We start from the raw sequence: 19,015 nt of genomic DNA, 5'->3' as shown, positions 1-19,015 counted from the left end.
GTCTATTTTTTCAATCCTGTATGAAATACTACAGAATTTCCTCAGTGAAAACAGTTCCCTTCCCTATACATCAAGGACTTTGCTCCCCCACTTCATCTCTCTCACTGATTTTGGAGGGCTTACAATATTTTACTAGGTCATTGTCATTTTCAGGCTGTGATTAATAACACCACTGGTCTTCATTTCTTCTTAGAACATATTACTTCCTTTTGAAAAATTGGAAAAAGCAAAGCTGGACCTGCAACCCCTGCCCCTCCTTTTCCAATAGAAACCATTGCTGTGCAAAGGAAAGACCAGGAGATCTGCCACCAGGTAGGGCCACATTTGAGATCTGCCACCAGGTAGGGCCACATTTAATACCAGGTCCACCAACTGGAAATTCTTCAAAGTCATTTAAATTATCTGAGTTTCTGTTTCCCCACTGGTTAAAATGGAGACAAGTAATACTCCCAAGAAAACTGCTATGAGGGACAAATTGTGAAAGGGTCTAGCACCAGGCCTGATTGCTCAGTTCAATTCATTTCCTTTTATCTACACTCATCAACGTGTGCATTCTCCAGGTTTTCCTCAACAAGAATTGCCTTACTGTGTTACTCAATCCTTTCACCCTGCAGTGGAGCCCTTTGTTTTACCAAGACAGGAACTTGAGGGTTGCCTTTGACTCTCCCACTTCCCACTCCCTGGACCTGTTCCTCTTGGGGTCCTGTGATTCTGTCCCTCCTCTCTCTTCACATCTGCCCAGATACCACCCTATCTGAGCTACCATCGATGTGGTAATGAAGACATGACTTCCTAACTGTCGTCCCCATTTCCAGGCCATTCCCCATGTAACAACCAAAGAGATATTTTTGATACAAAAATCTGATAGAGTCATCTTCTACTCTCTTGAAAGGTTTCTTGCTGCCCTTGTGATAAAACTCCATAATTAAACAGGGCTCCAGCCTTCCTGCGCCTGCCCTATCTGGCACATTTCCCACTCTCCCCCTTTGCTCCTACCCTAGCCGCTCCTTCTTGCCTGGTTAATTGCTACTCATCTTTCAGGGCTCTGCTTAAATGTCACCATCTAGGAGATGGCTGCCCTGACCTCCATCCCTTCCTCTAAATTAGATTTAATTAGGTCTTCCCCACTTCCATTCCCATTATTCTTTCTTTCTCAGCATCCTGTTTTCCCCATTTATTATCACTTGTCACAATTTGTAATTGTATATTCATCTGTGACATTATTTATTTAGTCTGCCTGCCCAGGCACTATCTCTTGGTGCCCATGATGGATGCAGGATCCATGGACAATGTCCATCTTGCTAGCCTGGCATGTCCTATGCAGAGCACTAAGCCAGGATCACAGCCAGCACCCACAGGATGGATGACTAGGTGGGGGGCAAAGGACTTTCAGCCCCACCAATGCCCAGTGCTGTCCTTAGCACCCAGGGTTTGCCTCGTGAAGGTTGAACTATTTTAGCTAGTTTTTGTTTGGGTGTTGTTTGTAAGAGGTCACTTCACTAGCAAAAATGACATGTTTCAAATGGCCTGGGAAGGAAGGGTGGGCAAAACTCAATCATAGGTCACAGACATACTGACTCTCCCCTACAGAAGGTATTTCACAAGGGTGGCTCTGCTAATGCAGGGTACTAAAGGCAAAGGCAAAAAAGAAGAAGTCTGACCAGAAGGAGCTTAAATGATCAGTCATGTGAAAAAGACAAATATGTGAGTCCATCAATAAGTACCTGGGGGTGGTCTGCATGGTACAACCACGGCAGCAGTCTCACCATGATGCACAGGATTCCAGGATGCATGATCACAGCATCCCCTTCATCCACCCTGTAGAGAGAGGGTAAGCAGGATATCAGATTTGAGCTTTCTAGTATCTTCTGCTTTTCACAAACCTTTCTGAGTCTTTCTAAGACAAGCCATAATCCTCAGTCTACCAATTATTACCTATGTAACTTTGAACTAATTAATCTGAGCCTAATTTCCCCCAACTGTACGGTGGAATTCACAATACCATACTTCTCTCATAGAGACATAGAATAATACCTTTGTGCCCTGGGACACAGGGGCTGGCTCATAGTTGGTATTCAATGCAAGTTAGTTGCCTGGTCCTCTCCCCTTCCTCCAGACACATAGGAGTTGGAGAGGCTCTTATTTTATGTTAATCACATACTCACAAGGGCTTTTTGATCTCTTCAAGATGATGTACACACACTCTACTCTGTCCTATCCACTGAATGCAACTCGAAACTCATGCAGAACACATAAGCAGCTCTCTGATGACTCTGAAAAGTAAATTGTAGCAGAGAAGGAAACCAAACCCAAAGCACCATGCAACTGGCGTTGAATTTTCTGGAGTGTCCCTCTCCAGAATTCCTTGGTATGAGCTCATAGGAAATCTGAAAACAAGTATGCACCATGTGCAGACAAAGAGCACCAAGGAAAGGTCTCTGTTCCTGGTCTAAGGAACAGGAAACGAGACTCCTAAAGGTAACAGAGCATTGAGGAGAAGCTCTGAGATTTTCTTTCTTGGGTTCCTTTATTATTTCTCAACCAGCCTCTGGGCAACCTCACAGCAGTAGCAGCAGCCAGGCAGATGTCTGAATATCTGGGGGAAGACAATCATTCTCTCTAACCAGAAGAACTATGGTTCCAAAAGTGTAGGGGAAACCTCCATTGCTCTTGTTTCTCTTTTTCCTTTCCCTGATTGGCACCAGAAACAGATGCAGTGGCAGGAAGTACATGTCAAAGCAGGGAAACTAAAGCCTCAGCTTCCTAGACAGAGAAGGAGGGAGCCTCTGGAAGCCATAAAGTGTTGGGAAGATGATGAAGACAAGAGGCTCAAGAAAGTCAGACCATGTATCAATCTCTGGGCTCAGTTCTGAGCTGCATGTGTGAATCTGATCTTAAACCACATTTCAAAGGTTTTAAGAAATGATCTTAAGGGTAAAGCATCCCCCAAGACTGGCTACTTCATGGGGAAAATATAGAATAGACCAAAAATCACTGCCAAGTCTGTGAAACCAAACTAATACCGGAAACACGACTCACAGAAGGTGGGTAAGAACTTGCAGATTGAACCTAACCTGGTCGATTGCCTGCTAAAACAAAATAATCAACATTCTCCAGAAGATGTCAACAAGAGCTAAAGTTCATAACATTCAAAATGGCCAGGACACTATCTGAAATTACTTAGCATAGAACATATCAAGGAAATAATATCTCACACAGAAAAAGATAGTCAACAGATGCCAAGCCTGAGATGACTCAGATGTTGGAAGTATCAGACAAAAACTTTATTTTTTTCAATCAGACAAAAGCTTTAAATCACCTCTTATTAAACACACTCTAAGAAGAGTGAACACTATTGAAATGAATGAAAAACTATAAAATCTCAGTAAAAAAGTGGAAGGAATGAAAAAGAACCAAATGGAAATTTAAGAACTTAAAACACAACAACAAATTTTAAAATCTTACTAAATGAGAACCATAAAAGAATGCGATGAGAGAGAATCCATGAATTTAAGGATAGATCAATAGAAATTGCTCAATCTAAACAACAACAACAACAAAATTAATGTAAGAAATCCTCAAAGTCATGTATAATAGTACTAAAAGATCTAACATCCCAATGTAGAAGTTCCAGAAGAAAAGGAGAAAGAGTTTAGTGTAAAAAAAAAATGTCCAGGAAAGTTTTAGCCATTATTTCTTTAAATTTGGTGACTACATAACCTTAAAGATTCAAGAAGCTTAGCAAAACCCACACAAAATCAACAAAGTAATCTGAGCCCGGGCACATCATAGTCAAACTACTAAACTCTAAAGACAATGAAAAAATCTTGAAAGCAGCCAGAGAAAAACAACACGTTTCATACAGGAGAAAAACTATTTGAATGACTGTGGATTTTCTTATGAGAAATCAGAAGGTATAGAAACAATCATTTTGAAGTGTTGAAAAGAAATGCATACAATTCCATGTTCAGCAAAAATATTGTTCAGAAATAAGGGCAAAATAAATATATTCCCAGATGAAGGAAAACAAAGAGAATTTCTTATCATATAATTTTCTCTAAAAATAATACTGAAAGGAGTTTTTCTGCTGGGAGGAAAACAATAGCAGAAAGAAACCTGGTATTTCAGGAATGAAAAAAAAAAATAAGAGAAATGGTACATAATTGGACAAACATAATGGAAAATTATTTTTTCTTAAGTTCTTAAAATATGTATGACAATTGAAAACAAAATATTACTGGGTGATGGGCACTGCGGGGGGCACTTGAAGGGATGATCTCTGGGTGTTATGCTATATGTTGGCAAATTGAACTCCAATAAAAAAAAATAATAATAATAAAAGAAAACAAAATGTTATTAGATGTAATATGCATGACAATTACAACAAATGTAGCAGAGATTAAAGGGATCTGCAAAGAATCAAACTTTCTGTATTCCATTTGAGGCAGCAAAATATTAATTCTAAGTAGAAATATTAATTCTAAGTAGAATTCTAAGTATGTACACTGTAATCCTTAGAACAAGCACTGAAGAAATTAGTCAAAAAGAAATAGTAAAAAATTTGGTAGATAAATTCAAACTGAACACTAAAATATATTCAAATAATCCACAAAAAGGTAGAGAAAGAGAAACGGAATAAAAAAAGGGGGAACAAAAAGAAAACAAATAATAAAATGATATACCTAAGCCCCAAACACATAAAAAATTACATTAAGTAAAACTGCCTACATATACCAATTAATAGACACATATTGACAGAATGGACAAAAATAAAAAACTAAAAATAAAAAATAAAGCTAAGCTAAGCTAAAAAATAAAAAATAAGCTAAAGCTAATAAAGCTAAAAATAAAATAGCTAAGTTAAAAGTATAAAGATAGAATTTAAGCCATGCTAACACTAATCAAAAGAAAGCTGATATGACTCTACTAATCTTAAAGAAAGCAGACTTCAGAGCAAGGAAAATACCAGGAATGAAAAAAAAAATTATGTTGCAAAATCATTAAAGGAGGCATAGCATCCAAAATGTGTAGGCGCTTCACATGAGAGCACCAAAACTCATAAAACCTAGTAGAAGTAAAATGAAAAATGGACAAACCCATAATTATAGCTGGAGAATTCAACACTCTTCTCTCAGTAATTGATAGGAAAATAGAAAGAAAATAATCAAAGGTATAGAACTGAACAACACTGATGTGATTGAACATTCTATTCAACAACTTTAGAATACACACTTTTCACATTCTTTGGAAACATTGTCAAAAATAGTCTGTCTAGGTCATAAAATAAACCTTAAAACATAGCAAATAAGTAAAATCATACAAAGTATGTTCTCTGATCATAACAGAATTAAATGAAAAATGAATAATAGAAAGATAACTGAAAAATCTCTATGTATATGGGAATTAAACATCATATTTCTTATTAATTGTGGTAAAATACAAATAACATAAAAGTTGCTATTTTAATCATTTTCTAGATCAGTAGTATTCAGTACATTCATATTGTAAATAACACATTTCTAAATAGTCTGTGGGTCAAAGAGAAAGTTTAAAGAAAAATTTTAAGGTATTTTGAACTCAAATAAAAGGGACATATATCAGAAAAATTTGTGATGCTCCTAAAGCAGGACATAGAGGAAAATGTGTAGGATTAAATGCTTACATTTCAAAAGAAGAAAGCTCTCCAATTAAAAATGTAAGCTTTCACCGTAAGACACTATTTTATACACTTGATCTTAGCCAAAAGGCTGAGAAGAGATGGAACTATTTAAAAATAAACAAATAAATGAGCCCAAAATAAGCAGCAGGAAAAAATAATAAAGATTAAAAAAACGGTGAAATTAAAAACTGAAAAACAACAGAGAAAATAAAGTAAAAATGTAGTTCCTTGAAAATACTTTAAAAATTTAAAAATCACTAGCTACACTAACAAAAAAAGGGGAAAGACACAAATTATCAATATCAGTAATGAAAGGGAGAATATCCTTACACACCCCCACAACATTAAAGAAATAATAAGAAAATGCTACAAATAACTCTGTGCACACAAATTTGACAACTTAAATGAAATGGACCAATTCATTTGAAGCCACAAACTAACAAAAGTCAAGCAAGAAGAAATAAGTAATCAGAGTAGTTTATGGCTATTTTAAAAACTAATTATGCCATTAAAAGCCTTCCCACAAAGAAACTCTAGGCTCTGACTTTTACATTGGTAAATTCTACATTTAAAAGCTAAATAACACCAATTCTATACAACTTCTTTCAAAAAAATTAAAAAGAACACTTCACAATGTATTTCATGAGGCCAAAATTGTCCTAGTACCAAACGCAGACAAAGCCACTACAGAAAACTACCTGCCAACATCTCTTCCAAATGTAGGCACAAAAATCCTAAAGAACTATTTAAAATCAAACATAACTATATAGGGATCCCTGGGTGGCGCAGCAGTTTAGTACTGCCTTTGGCCCAGGGCGCGATCCTGGAGACCCGGGATCGAGTCCCACATCGGGCTCCTGGTGCATGGAGCCTGCTTCTCCCTCTGCCTGTGTCTCTGCCTCTCTCTCCCTCTCTGTGTGACTATCATAAATAAATAAAAATTTTTTTAAAAAATCAGTCATTGTGACAAATACCATATGATTTCACTCCTGTGTGAAATTTAAGAAACAAAACAGATGAATATGGGGGAAGGGAAGGAAAATAAAATAAGACGAAAACAGAGAGACAAACCATAAGAGACACTTAACCATAGGAAACAAACTGAGAGTTGCTGGAAAGGAGGGAGTTGGGGGGATGGGGTAACTGGGTGATGTGCATTAAGGAGGGCATGTGATGTAATGAGCACTGGATGTTATATGCAACTGATGATCAATAAATTCTACCTCTGAAACTAACAATACACTATATGTTAACTAACTTGAATTTAAATAAAAAAAGAAGAACTTCATCAATGTAATCCATCATACTAATAAACTAAAAAAAATTATCGATCATACATAGTAAAAAACATTTGAAAAATTCAACATTTGTTCTTGATAAAAATTATCAGTAAACTAGAAATAGAAGGAATCATCCATAACCTGATAATAGGAACCTAAAAAAAAAAAAAAAAAAGGAAAGAAACCCCATAGCTGATGTAATATTTGATGGCAAAAGACTGAAGACTTTCTCCCCCACAACTAAGAACAAAACAAGAATGTCCACTCTTACCTCTCCTATTCAATACCACGTTGGAACAACAGATTGGAAAGGAAAACTAAAACCTCACTATTCGAAGACAACATGAGGTCTACATTGAAAATTCCAAACAATCCATTAAAAAAAAAAAATTCCTAGAACTAATAAGTGAATTTAGCAAGGTCTCAGGATGTACAATTACATGTAAAAATTAATCATATCTTTATATACTAGAAGTAAAAAGTTGGAAAACAACTTTTAAAATGCCATTTAAAATAATGCTTGAAAAACAAGCACTTAGGTATATTTTTTAAATGTGCAAGTTCTGTACACTAATGACCACAAAACTTTTTTTTAAAGGAAAGATTTAATATAAAAGAAAAAATATATGATATTTGTAGGTTAGAAGATCTAATAGTCTCAATTCTCCCAAATTCACCTATAGATTTAATGCAATTCCAATCAAGATCCCAGCAGTTTTTGTAGATGTAGGCAAGCTCATTGTTATATTTACTATATATATATACTAGACCAACCAGAGACAAAGGAACTAAAATAAAGCAATTTTGAAAAGGGAGAATACATTTGGAGGACTCACATTAGCTCGTCTTATGATTTACTACAAAGCTACAGGATCATACAGAATTAGTGAAGGGCTAGACACACAGATCAATGGAACAGAATAGAGTCCAGAAAAAGACCCACACAAACATAGCCAATTGATTTTTCACAAAGGTAAAAGATAACTCAATGGAAAAGGATTATGTCAAAAGACAAATGGCATAGGAGGAATTAGATATCCAAATGCAAAAATAAATAAATAAATCTTGACTTAAACTTCACACCCTGCAGTAAAAGAAATTCAAAATGAATCACAGACCTATAAAACTTTTTAAAGAAAACACAGAAGAAAATCTTTGTAACCCTGAGCTAGGCTAGGCAGAGTCCTCAGACATGATACCAGAAGCCCAATAAAAGAAAACATTAATAAATTTACTGCATCAAAATTAAAGATTTTCATTCTGTGAAAATCACTTTAAAGGTGAAAAGACAAGCTACAGATGGAAAAAAATCCTTGTATCCAGACAGTGGAGTACTACTCAGCTCACCAATAAAATGCATGAACAGCTCATACAACAAATTGGTTAGCTCTCAAAGGCCTTATGCTGAATGGAAAAAACTAGCCTCAAAAGATTACATATTGTATACCTGCATTTATGTGTTATTCTGGAAAAGACAAAACTATAAACGTACATCCGTGGTTGCCAAAGCTTAGGGGTAAAGAAAGGATTTCACTATCAAGGGGCAACATTCAGGAACTATGAGGTGATGGGACTATTCTGTATCTTGATTGTGGTGGTGGTCACATGGCTCTAAATTAAATGAATGACAACGCATAGAACCTTACAGCACAAAAAAGGGGGGGGGGGACTTTTACTGCATATAAATTCCAAAATTAATAATAAAAATAAAAACAAACACACAAATTCCCACAAATCTAATCCCAAGTTACAAACACCTGATTTTCAAACATCATGCCCATAAGTGCTATTCTTACAACCCATGGTCAGATTGTGTTTAGCATCACCAGCCTTAAAAGGATGGTTAAGATGCCAGGAGTAAAAGCATTGATGTTGATTTATTCAACTTAACTGAACAAATATTTACTGACCTATTTACCAGGCATTTTGGATACATCTACAATTTAAAGGAACTGAAACCTATATCTAGGATGTGAGAGGAGGAGTATAGACAATAAAGACAAACATAATAAATATGTACATTACTTGTATATAATACATACTACATTATTATAATATAGTATAATATATTAATATATTACCCTGAATAAGTAAATTATATATTATGTAAGTGCCATTGCAAGAAAAAATTAAAGCAGAGAAAGAATGAAGAATGCTAGGGTGGAGGAGGAAAGAATTTGCAATTTTAATTTGGATGGCGGTTGACCTCCTTGATAAGGTGACATTTGGGTAGACTTGAAAGAGGGAGGTAGAAGTCCAAGGGAAAAGCATTTCAAGCAAAGGGAATAGTCAGTGCAAAAGGCCCTATGGTGGGAGTATGTCCAGCATATTCAGGGAACAGCAAAGAAGCCTATATTACTGCCTAGATACCGAAGCTACACAAAGAGGGAAAAAAATAAGACTACAGACAATATTCCTAATGAATATACATACAAAAGTCCTCAACAACATACTAGTAAGCCAAATCCAGCATATTTAAAGAATCTTACATTATGATCAAGTAGGGTTTATCCCAGGAATACAAGAGTATGAGTGATTCAACATAAGAAAATCAGTTAATGTAATACACCATATTAGCAGACAGAGGGAAAAAAAACAAAGGATTGCCTAAACTGATGCAGAAAAAAGTATCTGACAATATCCAATACTCAGAAAGAAATATTCTCTCATGATAGAAATACTCAGAAAACTAGGAATTGATAGGAACTTCCTCAACATGACAAAGGACATTTACGAAAAGACCATAGCTAACATATTCAGTGATAAAATCTGGTCCTCAAATTCATACAGAATTGCAAGGCATTCTAAGTAACCAAAATAATATTTAAAAAGAAGAACAAAATTGGACTACTCATACTTATACTTCCTGAGTTCAAAGCTTACTACAACACTACAGTAATCAAAACAGTATGGTACTGGCTTGAGGACAGACACATCAAGGGGTAATTGTCCAATGAAATAGAATGAGAGTCCTCAACGAGGATGCTAAGACCACTCAGCAGGGAAAGAATAGACTCACCAATACATGGTACTGAGAGAAGTACATAGCCACATGCAAAAGAATGAAGTTGAACCTGGCCCCACACCATGTAATAAATCAATGACCTAAACATAAGAGCCAAAACCATAAAACTTATAGAGGGAAACATAGAGGTAAACCTTCATGACTTAGGATTTGGCAATGATTTCTACATATGACACCAAAAGCATGAGCAACAAAAGAAAAAATAGATAAAATAGATTTCATCAAAATGAAAAGCTTTTATGCATAATTACTAAGACTGTGAAAGAACAACTAACAGAATAGGAGAAAATATTTTCAAATCATATATCTGGTAAGTGTCTATTATCCATAACATACAAAGAAATTATACAGCCTAGCAACAAAAAGAGAAACAATCCAATTTAAAAATGAGCAAAGGACTTGAATAGATATTTCTCCAAAGAAGATATCCAAATGCAACAAGCACATGAAGATTCTCAACATCATTAGCCATTAGAGAAAGGTAAATCAAAACCACAGTGAGATTCCACTTCCCACTAATTAGGATGTCTATAACTTTTTAATGGAAAATAAGTATTAGTAAGCATCTGGAGAAATTGGAACTCTCATATATTTCCGGTAAAAATAAAATTTGTTCAGCTACCATGGAAGATTGTTTGGTGGTTCCTCAAAAAATTAAACATAGAACTATCATCTGATACAGCAATTCTACTCCTACATATTTACAGAAAAAAACCTGCAAATATTCAAATAAATATACTTACACACATGTTCACAGAAGTACTATTTACAATAGCTGAAAGGTGGAAACAAGCCAAATGTCCATCAGCAGATGAATGTATAAACAAATCATGGAGTATACATACAATGAGATGATTGCTCACACATAACAAAGAAATTAAGTACTCATACATATGATACATTGGGAATAAACTTTGAAAACATTATGCTAAGTGAAAGAAGCCAATAGGCAAATTTATATATATATATATATATATATATAGAGAGAGAGAGAGAGAGAGAGAGAGAGAGCTTCTGTGAACAATGTTACTTTTATTTTTTTACTTTTATTTTTTTATTTTTTATTTTTTTTACAATGTTACTTTTAAGTAATAACATAGTTGTTACATGAATTAAAGCAACTCATGCTTGTGGAGAGCTGAGCATACCAACTGGCATCCTAGTACTTGGTGGACAGCAGCTGTGATCATGTCAACTAGCACCATTATCATCTCCGTCCTCACCTCACAACAGCCCTCAAAGTGGATACTTTCATTACCACTGCCTTCAAATCAGGAAATCGAAGCTCAGAGAGATAAAGCAATAGGCCCAAGGAACATGGTCACTAAGACATAGAGCATTCAGCCTGAGTCCAAGGCCCACAGCCTCTGCTCCTCCTCCCTGGAGAGCAAAGCTCACTTTGCACAAACAGGACTGAGCCAAGTCACTTGTCCAAGAAGAGGCCAGGTGTTCTTGGTGAGCAAGGATGAACACTGTGTCCCCCATGTCCAGGCCACCATCCTGCCTTTACCCCTCAGATTCTCCCATGAGAGGCTAGGATTTCACTTCTCTAACCATTAGGAAAGGCCAGGGGTGATGTTTTCTTTTAATGAGGAAAAAATTGCTCTATTTATGAAATCTGATTCTTACACATTTAAAAATTACTCATCATGAAACCAAGATGACATCTGACACAGGATTCATCTGTAAAGAATTCGGGCTAATGCCGTCTATAGGTTAAAGAACAATTTTAAACTATAAGCTATTGTGTCAGAACATTTAGAAAATCATCACCATTATTGTGAGAGTTTCCAGGAGAAGCAGGAACAACATGCACACACAGACACACAGACACACACACACACATACACACACACAGGTTTTGGAAAAAGACCTGGAATCAGAATCTGGTTCTATTGCTTACTTACTAAATGTGTGACTTTGACCACGCTACTTATCTTTTCTTAGCCTTGTTTTCTTTAGTAGTAAAGTTCTAGGACTGGGAAAGCATTAAATGAATATAAGTATTTAGTGCTTAGCTCCCAGAGACATTCCAAAAAAAATGACTATTGTTTCTCATCACTAAATACCACTTTCTGATATCTTTTGCTACTGACAAGTATATTCCCTGCCCTCCACAAGCTGGTAAAATAAGATCAATGCTGAGATTCCAAGGTGTTCTGCATGCTATCCAGGTGGCCAGGGTACAGGCCTCCTCAAGGACACCTTTCCCCAGAATAGAGTGATCAGGGAGCCTCAGAAAGGGAATTCTCCCCAAGACAAAGCAAGAAGAGAGGAGCCTGAAATCTGGTCAAGGCCTGGCTTGCAAAGTGCAGCTGTGGAATCACTGCAGTGAGAAATGTCACAACCTTGAGAAGGAAGAACGAAGTAGGAGGCAGCATGCTCCCTGATTTCCAATGATATTGCAGAAAGTAATCAAAATAGTATGGCATTGGCAAAAGGTACAATGGAACAGAATAGAGAGATCAGATCAACCCACATATATATGATCAATTAATTTACAACAAAGAATTAAGACTACACAGTAAGGAAAGGACAGTCTTTTTATTTAATGGTATTGAGAAAAACCTAGACAATCACATGCAAAAGGATGAAACTGGACCACTGTCTTACACTGTACACAAAAATTAACCAAAAATGCATCAAAGACTTGATGTGAAAATAAGACCTGAAATCACAAAGCTCCCAGAAGAAAACACAGGAGGTGAATTCCTTGACATAGGTTTGGGCAATGATTTTACAGATTTGACGCAAAAAGCAAAAGCAACAAAAGCAAAAATGGACCAGTACCACTACATCAAATTAAAAAGCTTCTACAGCAAAGGAAACCATCAGTGAAATGAAAAGGCAACCTATAGAATGGGAGAAAATATTTGTAAATTGCATTTATGATAATACTCAAAATAAATAAAGAACTCATACAACTCAAAACCAAAAAAATACAATCAAAAATGGGCAGAACATCTGAAGAGACATCTTTCCAAAGTAGGTGATGAAAAGGTGCTCTATAGCACTAATCATTAAGAAAATGCAAACCAAAACCACAATGAGATACCACCTCAACACCTGGTAGAATGGCTATCATTAAGAAGACAAGAAATAACAAGTGTTGTTGAGGAACACTGTTGGTGGAAATGTAAATTGGTGCAGCCATTATGGAAAACAATATGCAGGTTCCCCAAAAAAATTAAAAATAGAGCTACCATATGATCCAGTAATTCTACTTCTGGGTATTTATCTGAGGAAAATGAAAACACCAACTTGAAAAGATACATGCACCCCTATGTTTATTGCAGCATTATTTACAATAGCCAAGATACAAAAAAATCCCTAAGTGACCGTAAATGAATGGATGGATAAAGATGTGGTATATACACACAATGGAATATTATTCAGCCATAAAAAGAAGGAAATCTTGCCATCTGTGACAACATGGATGGACCTGAAGGGCATTATGCTAAGTAAAATAATTCAGAGAAAGACAAATACCATATGATCTGACTTACACATGGAATCTAAAAAAAGAACTCATAGATACAGAGAATAAATTGGTGGTTGCCAGAAGCAGGGGATAGGGTAGTTGGCCAAAAAAGTGAAGGGAGTCAAAGAAATATAAATTTCCAATTTTAAAATAAATAAGCCATGAAAACATAAGGTACAGCATGGTGACTATAGTTAATAATACTATACTGCATATCTGAAAGTTACAAAGAGAATAAATCTTAAAAGCTCTTACTACAAGAAAAGAAATTGGAACTAGTATGGTGATGGGTTTTATTAACTAGGCTTTTAGCGGTCACCATTTTACAATATATACAAATATTGAATCACTAAGTTTTATATCTGAAAGCAATATAATGTTATACCTCAATGAAAAAATACGTGAATAAATACCTTAGGGGAAAGATTACCTAAAATTAGATTTAGATCAGTTTGCTCAATGCCCAAAATTAATATTGGACAACAGTAATATATACATTAGAAATATAAGTATACATTTAGGAGTTATATTGTTTACATATTATATATGTAACACATATCTATTGAAAAGAGGATAAACAGTGATAGTAAATTGTAAACAGGTAAACATTATGAAGATGACTTTAAACTACTTTAGGGTAACCACTGAAAGACTAATAGAGAGTATAAGATCCAAATTAGTCGATAGGAAAAATTAAATTAAAATTCTAATAATTTAAAAGAAGACAAGGAAAAAATCAAAAGAAAAAGTAGGACAAGTAGAAAATACAAAACAGTAAAGTAGAAACCATCTCAAACATATTAAAAATTATAAAAATGTAAACAAAGTACATGCTTCAGTAACCAATAAATACCACACTGGGTTAAATGACAAAATAAAGCAAAACAAACTATCTCCTTACTGTTTACAAAAAAAAAAAAAAAAAAAAAAAAAAACACTTAAAACATTAGGACACTAAAAGCTGGAAACAAAAGAATTTTTTAAAAAATTCCAGGCATGTACTAACCAAAGAAAGCGGTGTAGCTTTTTCTGATTAGATAAAATTATTTTTATGGCAAAACATATTATTGAAGATAAAGAAGATCACCACATAGGATGACAAATTTTGATTTCATGAGATAATATAAAAATTGTAAGTATGTGTGATTCTAATAGCCTCAGATAGAGGTAAGGAAAAATGAACAGAAATTGATAAATCTATCTTTATAATGAAAAATATCTAACATATCTTAGTAACTGATCTGTCAAGAGCAGATTAAATAATCTGAAAATTTAAAGAAGACAATAGACAAACTTAACCTAAAAGATATAAATAGAACATTGAGTATAACAATCAGAAGATATGCATTCTTTTCAAGCACACACACTTATGAAGATTTGTCACATTGGAGGCCACAGAATCAACCTTAACTAATTTCAAAGGATGACCATCATACAGCCCACCTTCTCTCATGGTGATAAAATTAGAACTCAAAGCAACAAAAAAATCACCAAAAATACTCTGTAATTTTGGAAATTCACAATTCAAATAAGATTCAAGAATCAAACTATAATCACAAAGGAAATGAAAATATTTAGGACTAAATAATATTGAATAAAAAAAACAAAAAAAATAATATTGAATGTGTTATTTTGTATTTTCTATGAAACTTGTGTGATATAGCTAAAGTAAAGTGACAGGGAAATTTGCATTTAAAAAGAAAAGTGAAAACGAGTCTCCTAATCAATTAAATTGAAAGAAGACCAGAACAAACCCAAAGTAGAGGATATAATAAGAAGAAATGAATGGAAACAGAAATAGAAATGTCTGTATGAGAGATAGGGCAAGCTGAAAGTTGGCTCATGGGACATATTGATAAGCAAAACTCCGTCAAGAATGGTGGGGTGCTAAGGAGCAAGGGGAGAGAAAAGACACAAGGATCATATAGGAGCAAAGTGTTAAAAGGATATTGTGAACAGCCGTATGCCAGTAAATTGAAACTTGGAGTGGGAAAATGAACTAGGAAAATTACTAAGAGTGATTCAAGAAGAAATACAAATTTATTCTCCCAAAAATAAATCTTCTTACAAGAAAAGATTGATCTTATGAGGTTTTTTTTTTTTTTTTTTTTTTTTTTTTTACTGGCACATTCTATCAGAAAGCTAAGGAATATAAATAGTAACCTTTATTTACATAAACTGGTGTAAGAAGACAAGAGAAAAATCAAAATAAGAAGTGGGACTACTAGAAAATACAAAATAGTGAAGAATAGAAGAGACAACACTGCCCAATTTGCATTATACCGCTACTATAAACTTGATACTAAAAATAGCCAAGAGCCACGTGATATATTTGGAAAAGTATAGCTTTTGGAACAAACAAGAACAAATTCTTGTTTTGCAATATTCAAAAAAAAAAAAAGGTCAAGGAGAGTAAAAGGCCAAACTTTCTCACGAGCAAAAGTCATCTTAAAAAACTAGCAAATCAAAGCCAGCAATAAATACGTTGTGAGCAAGTTTCTAATCTGCACAAATGCAAGATTAGAAAACCAATTAATTTAGTGAATTAGCTGGAGAAACAAGAACAAAGATACGATTATCTAGTAGTTGGAGATTTGGCATCTGTCCCCCTCACCACCAACCCCAACACTGAAGTCTGGCCAATCCAATGTCTTTGGATAAAAATGCTCAATGTCTTTCAGAAGGGTGTTCTGTGGTGGAAAATATCAGATGGTGCAGAGAGATGGTAGGCAGGATAGGTTATTGTAATATTAACTTGTATTTTTTCACTGCTACCTTAAGGAAATAAAAAAGATCACCCACTATTCCTGTTCTGTTCTTTTATTTTATTTTCTTCCCCTGCCACTCCAAAGGAGGAGGAGTATTCTTTGTGCTCTCTTGCTTTAGTGAAAGTCTGCCTCACAGGAATGAAGGTAAAGCATTGTTTACAAAAGTCTGGGCTCATGGAGGAGATGGGTAAGAGGAGATGATTGTCTTTGCTACAAAAAGTGGAAGCAGCAAGAAGAAAGAGGAAGAACCAGGGATGGTGAGGGACACTGTGGTTATCCTGTGAGTCAAAGGACCTCATCCCACCGCCTGGCAGTGCAAGGATAAGGATGGGGGCAGTGGGTAAGAAAAGACTCCCAAAGGCAAAGAAAGGCTGCCCAGCACACCAAGGAGGCTGGGCACAGGCAGCAAGACTCCCAGGAGCCGTAGCAAAGATGCCAAAGGAGAAAGTGAGCTTATCGGCACAGTTGCGCCCTTGGTTTCCAAGATCTGGGAACCCCCCTGGTTCTTATGTAACTCAACAGCATCCTCCAACCACATATTGACTCAGACTGGTTCTCAGGCAGCTCCCAAGGCAGAGAAGATTGGAGTCGAAGTTAACTCAATTTAAGAGGAAAGAAAGTCATGGGACATGTTTGCACACCTAGTCTATAGATCTAGGCTTCCTACCCACTACACATGCACTATTTGGGAGAAAACAGGAGACAGGAATACACTGATGACCCGATTACAAAACAGGCCCCAAAGCTCTACCTCTCCTCCAGGTCTGGCCACCGCTTAACGTTGCCTTGTGGGTCACTGCCAGCATCTTCCTTCTGGGCATTCACAACTGGGTCCTTCCCAGCCCTTGGGGACCCCTTCAGGTCTCTGCGCAGGTGGAGGGTGCCATCGACCATGTTGTCCAGGAAGCTGAGGATCTGGAGGCAGCTCTGTATCTTGCGTGGGAGTGGGCTGGCAGAAGTAAAGGCCATACTCAGCAAATCAGCAAATGGCCTGGCCTTTGTGTCCACCCTGGAGTGTAGAGGGGCTTCTTCTTCCTCCTGGGCTCCAAAACAGCCCAGCAAACAGAGGTCCTCAGCCAGCTTCTCAAAAAGCCCATTCTTCTTGAAGAAGTCACTGTTGACAGGGTCTAGGTACAAGGCCGCAGACAAGGCACAGAGGGTGTGCAGGACCAGATCCAGGATTTGGCTGGGGGCCACCATCCCCCACGTCTGCAGCGGGGGCTCCTGGAGAGACCCCTCCAGGTCAGAGAGCAGAGACAGGAGTCCATTGAAGCCACTGGACACTCTGAAAGCAGCGCGGCCTTTGGGGGTCTCCAGGATCCTGAGCAGAGACTGAAACACCAACAGGATAAAAATGAGGAAAATCCAGGAGGCAGCTTGTTAACACCAAGCTCCAGCACACCCCTGTCAAAGGATTGCACTTGCTCTTTCCTGTTCGAGTTGTGGGAACAGTGAGCTACCTGAGGGTAATTCCAAAACACTGGGATGTCCATGTTGTCCTCTTCCTTTTAATTTCAGGTTGTCCCTCGGTGCCTCCTTTCAAATTACTGCTGTCAAAGCCTATGCTAAGTTATAGGGTTGGTTGCCTCCTTTGGATCTTAACTTCCATGCCTCTCCCTCCAAAAAGCTTTCTTTGACCACTGGCTTATACTCACCCCAGGCTGAGTGCTCACACAGACCCCTCTCATTTGTTGAACCATACTCTCTTCACACTGTCATAAAGTTACTTGAGAGATGCCTCAGCCTTCCACTGGACTGAAGCTCTGTGAAATCAGGCAACTCACTGCCATGGAATGTAGCACACACTTAATAAATATTTGCTGAATGAGTGAGATGAACCATCTCTTATATTGTAAAGAAGACTCACAATGAAATCTAGATAAAGTAGCTTATCATTATCTCCCTCTCTGTGCAAACCTGAGGACCTCTGTTAAATGAAGAAAGATAATAAAATGAATCTACTTAATAGCTGGTATAAGGAATTAAAGTAGAGAAGGGAAACATTTAATGGAAGGAAACATAACTACAGCATATAGAATAGACTATGTGTGGAGTTGAAGCTATTCATAGCATACATAGTAGAATTTACCTTCTCCAGATCACTGTGATATTACTAGACAAACTTTTATTTCCTTCTAAACTCAAACATTTATTGAGCACTTACAACGTGTCATTCATTGAGTACAGCATGTGGTATACACTAGGTATTTGACAAATGTTTTGGAGGGAGGGGGGAAGGAAGGAAGGAAGGAAGGGAGGGAGGGAGGGAGGGAGGGAAAAGATATGGCCCAACTACTTCTGAATTTGGCTCAAAAACTGGGCAAGGTTGAGTTGACTTTATAGGCAGGTCCTTAAAAGAAGCTGTAGACTGTTAAAGCAGGTTCTCCACAAGAGTGATGCTCAGTGAGTGTGAGTCTCATGGTATAGCAACACTAAGCCTTCTAGACAAGCAGGGCCTTTCTCTGTGTAGACAGCATCATTGTAGCAGCCTCCCCCTATACCCCACCCATGGGACTCCAGGGCTAAGACAAGCCACACGTAGATCTGCTACAACTGTGCCTATCTTGTGTGAGCAACTCAACTCCCAACAGAATATTTTCTTCCAAGTTAGAAACATATTCTAACCTTGAAGTATGTGTGGTGGTGCTAGCCTCTTCCCACCAACTGGTAATCCATGTGAAAGGACGAACGCTGATATATGGTACAGCATGCATTGCATTGTTTGCATCTGACCTTGTGACTTGTGCCAGAAAAATAAATCAATCACCAAGACATCGGGAAATCTTAAGCTCTAGTGTGTTA

At 36.6% G+C, this 19,015-nt stretch overlaps 1 protein-coding gene across 4 annotated transcripts in view; it reads right to left on the bottom strand.

The window, feature by feature from the left end:
- The window catches only part of WDFY4 (WDFY family member 4), a 286,883-nt gene that overhangs the window by 219,371 nt on the left and 48,497 nt on the right, over window positions 1–19,015 (bottom strand). For all 4 annotated transcript variants that reach the window (XR_011997478.1, XM_025989725.2, XM_072739274.1 and 1 more), the window contains exons 12-13: window positions 16,965–17,545; window positions 1,725–1,818 (exon numbers count right to left, since the gene is read on the bottom strand). Coding sequence is in view for 3 of the 4 variants with exons in the window: in XM_025989725.2 (XP_025845510.2) it covers window positions 1,725–1,818; window positions 16,965–17,545 (675 nt within the window). In the remaining variant the exon portion in view is untranslated. The remainder of the gene's footprint in view (window positions 1–1,724; window positions 1,819–16,964; window positions 17,546–19,015) is intronic.

Source organism: Vulpes vulpes, chromosome 15 (assembly GCF_048418805.1).
Source record: "Vulpes vulpes isolate BD-2025 chromosome 15, VulVul3, whole genome shotgun sequence".
Taxonomy (NCBI): domain Eukaryota; kingdom Metazoa; phylum Chordata; class Mammalia; order Carnivora; family Canidae; genus Vulpes; species Vulpes vulpes.
This window is presented reverse-complemented; position numbering and strand designations above follow the sequence as displayed.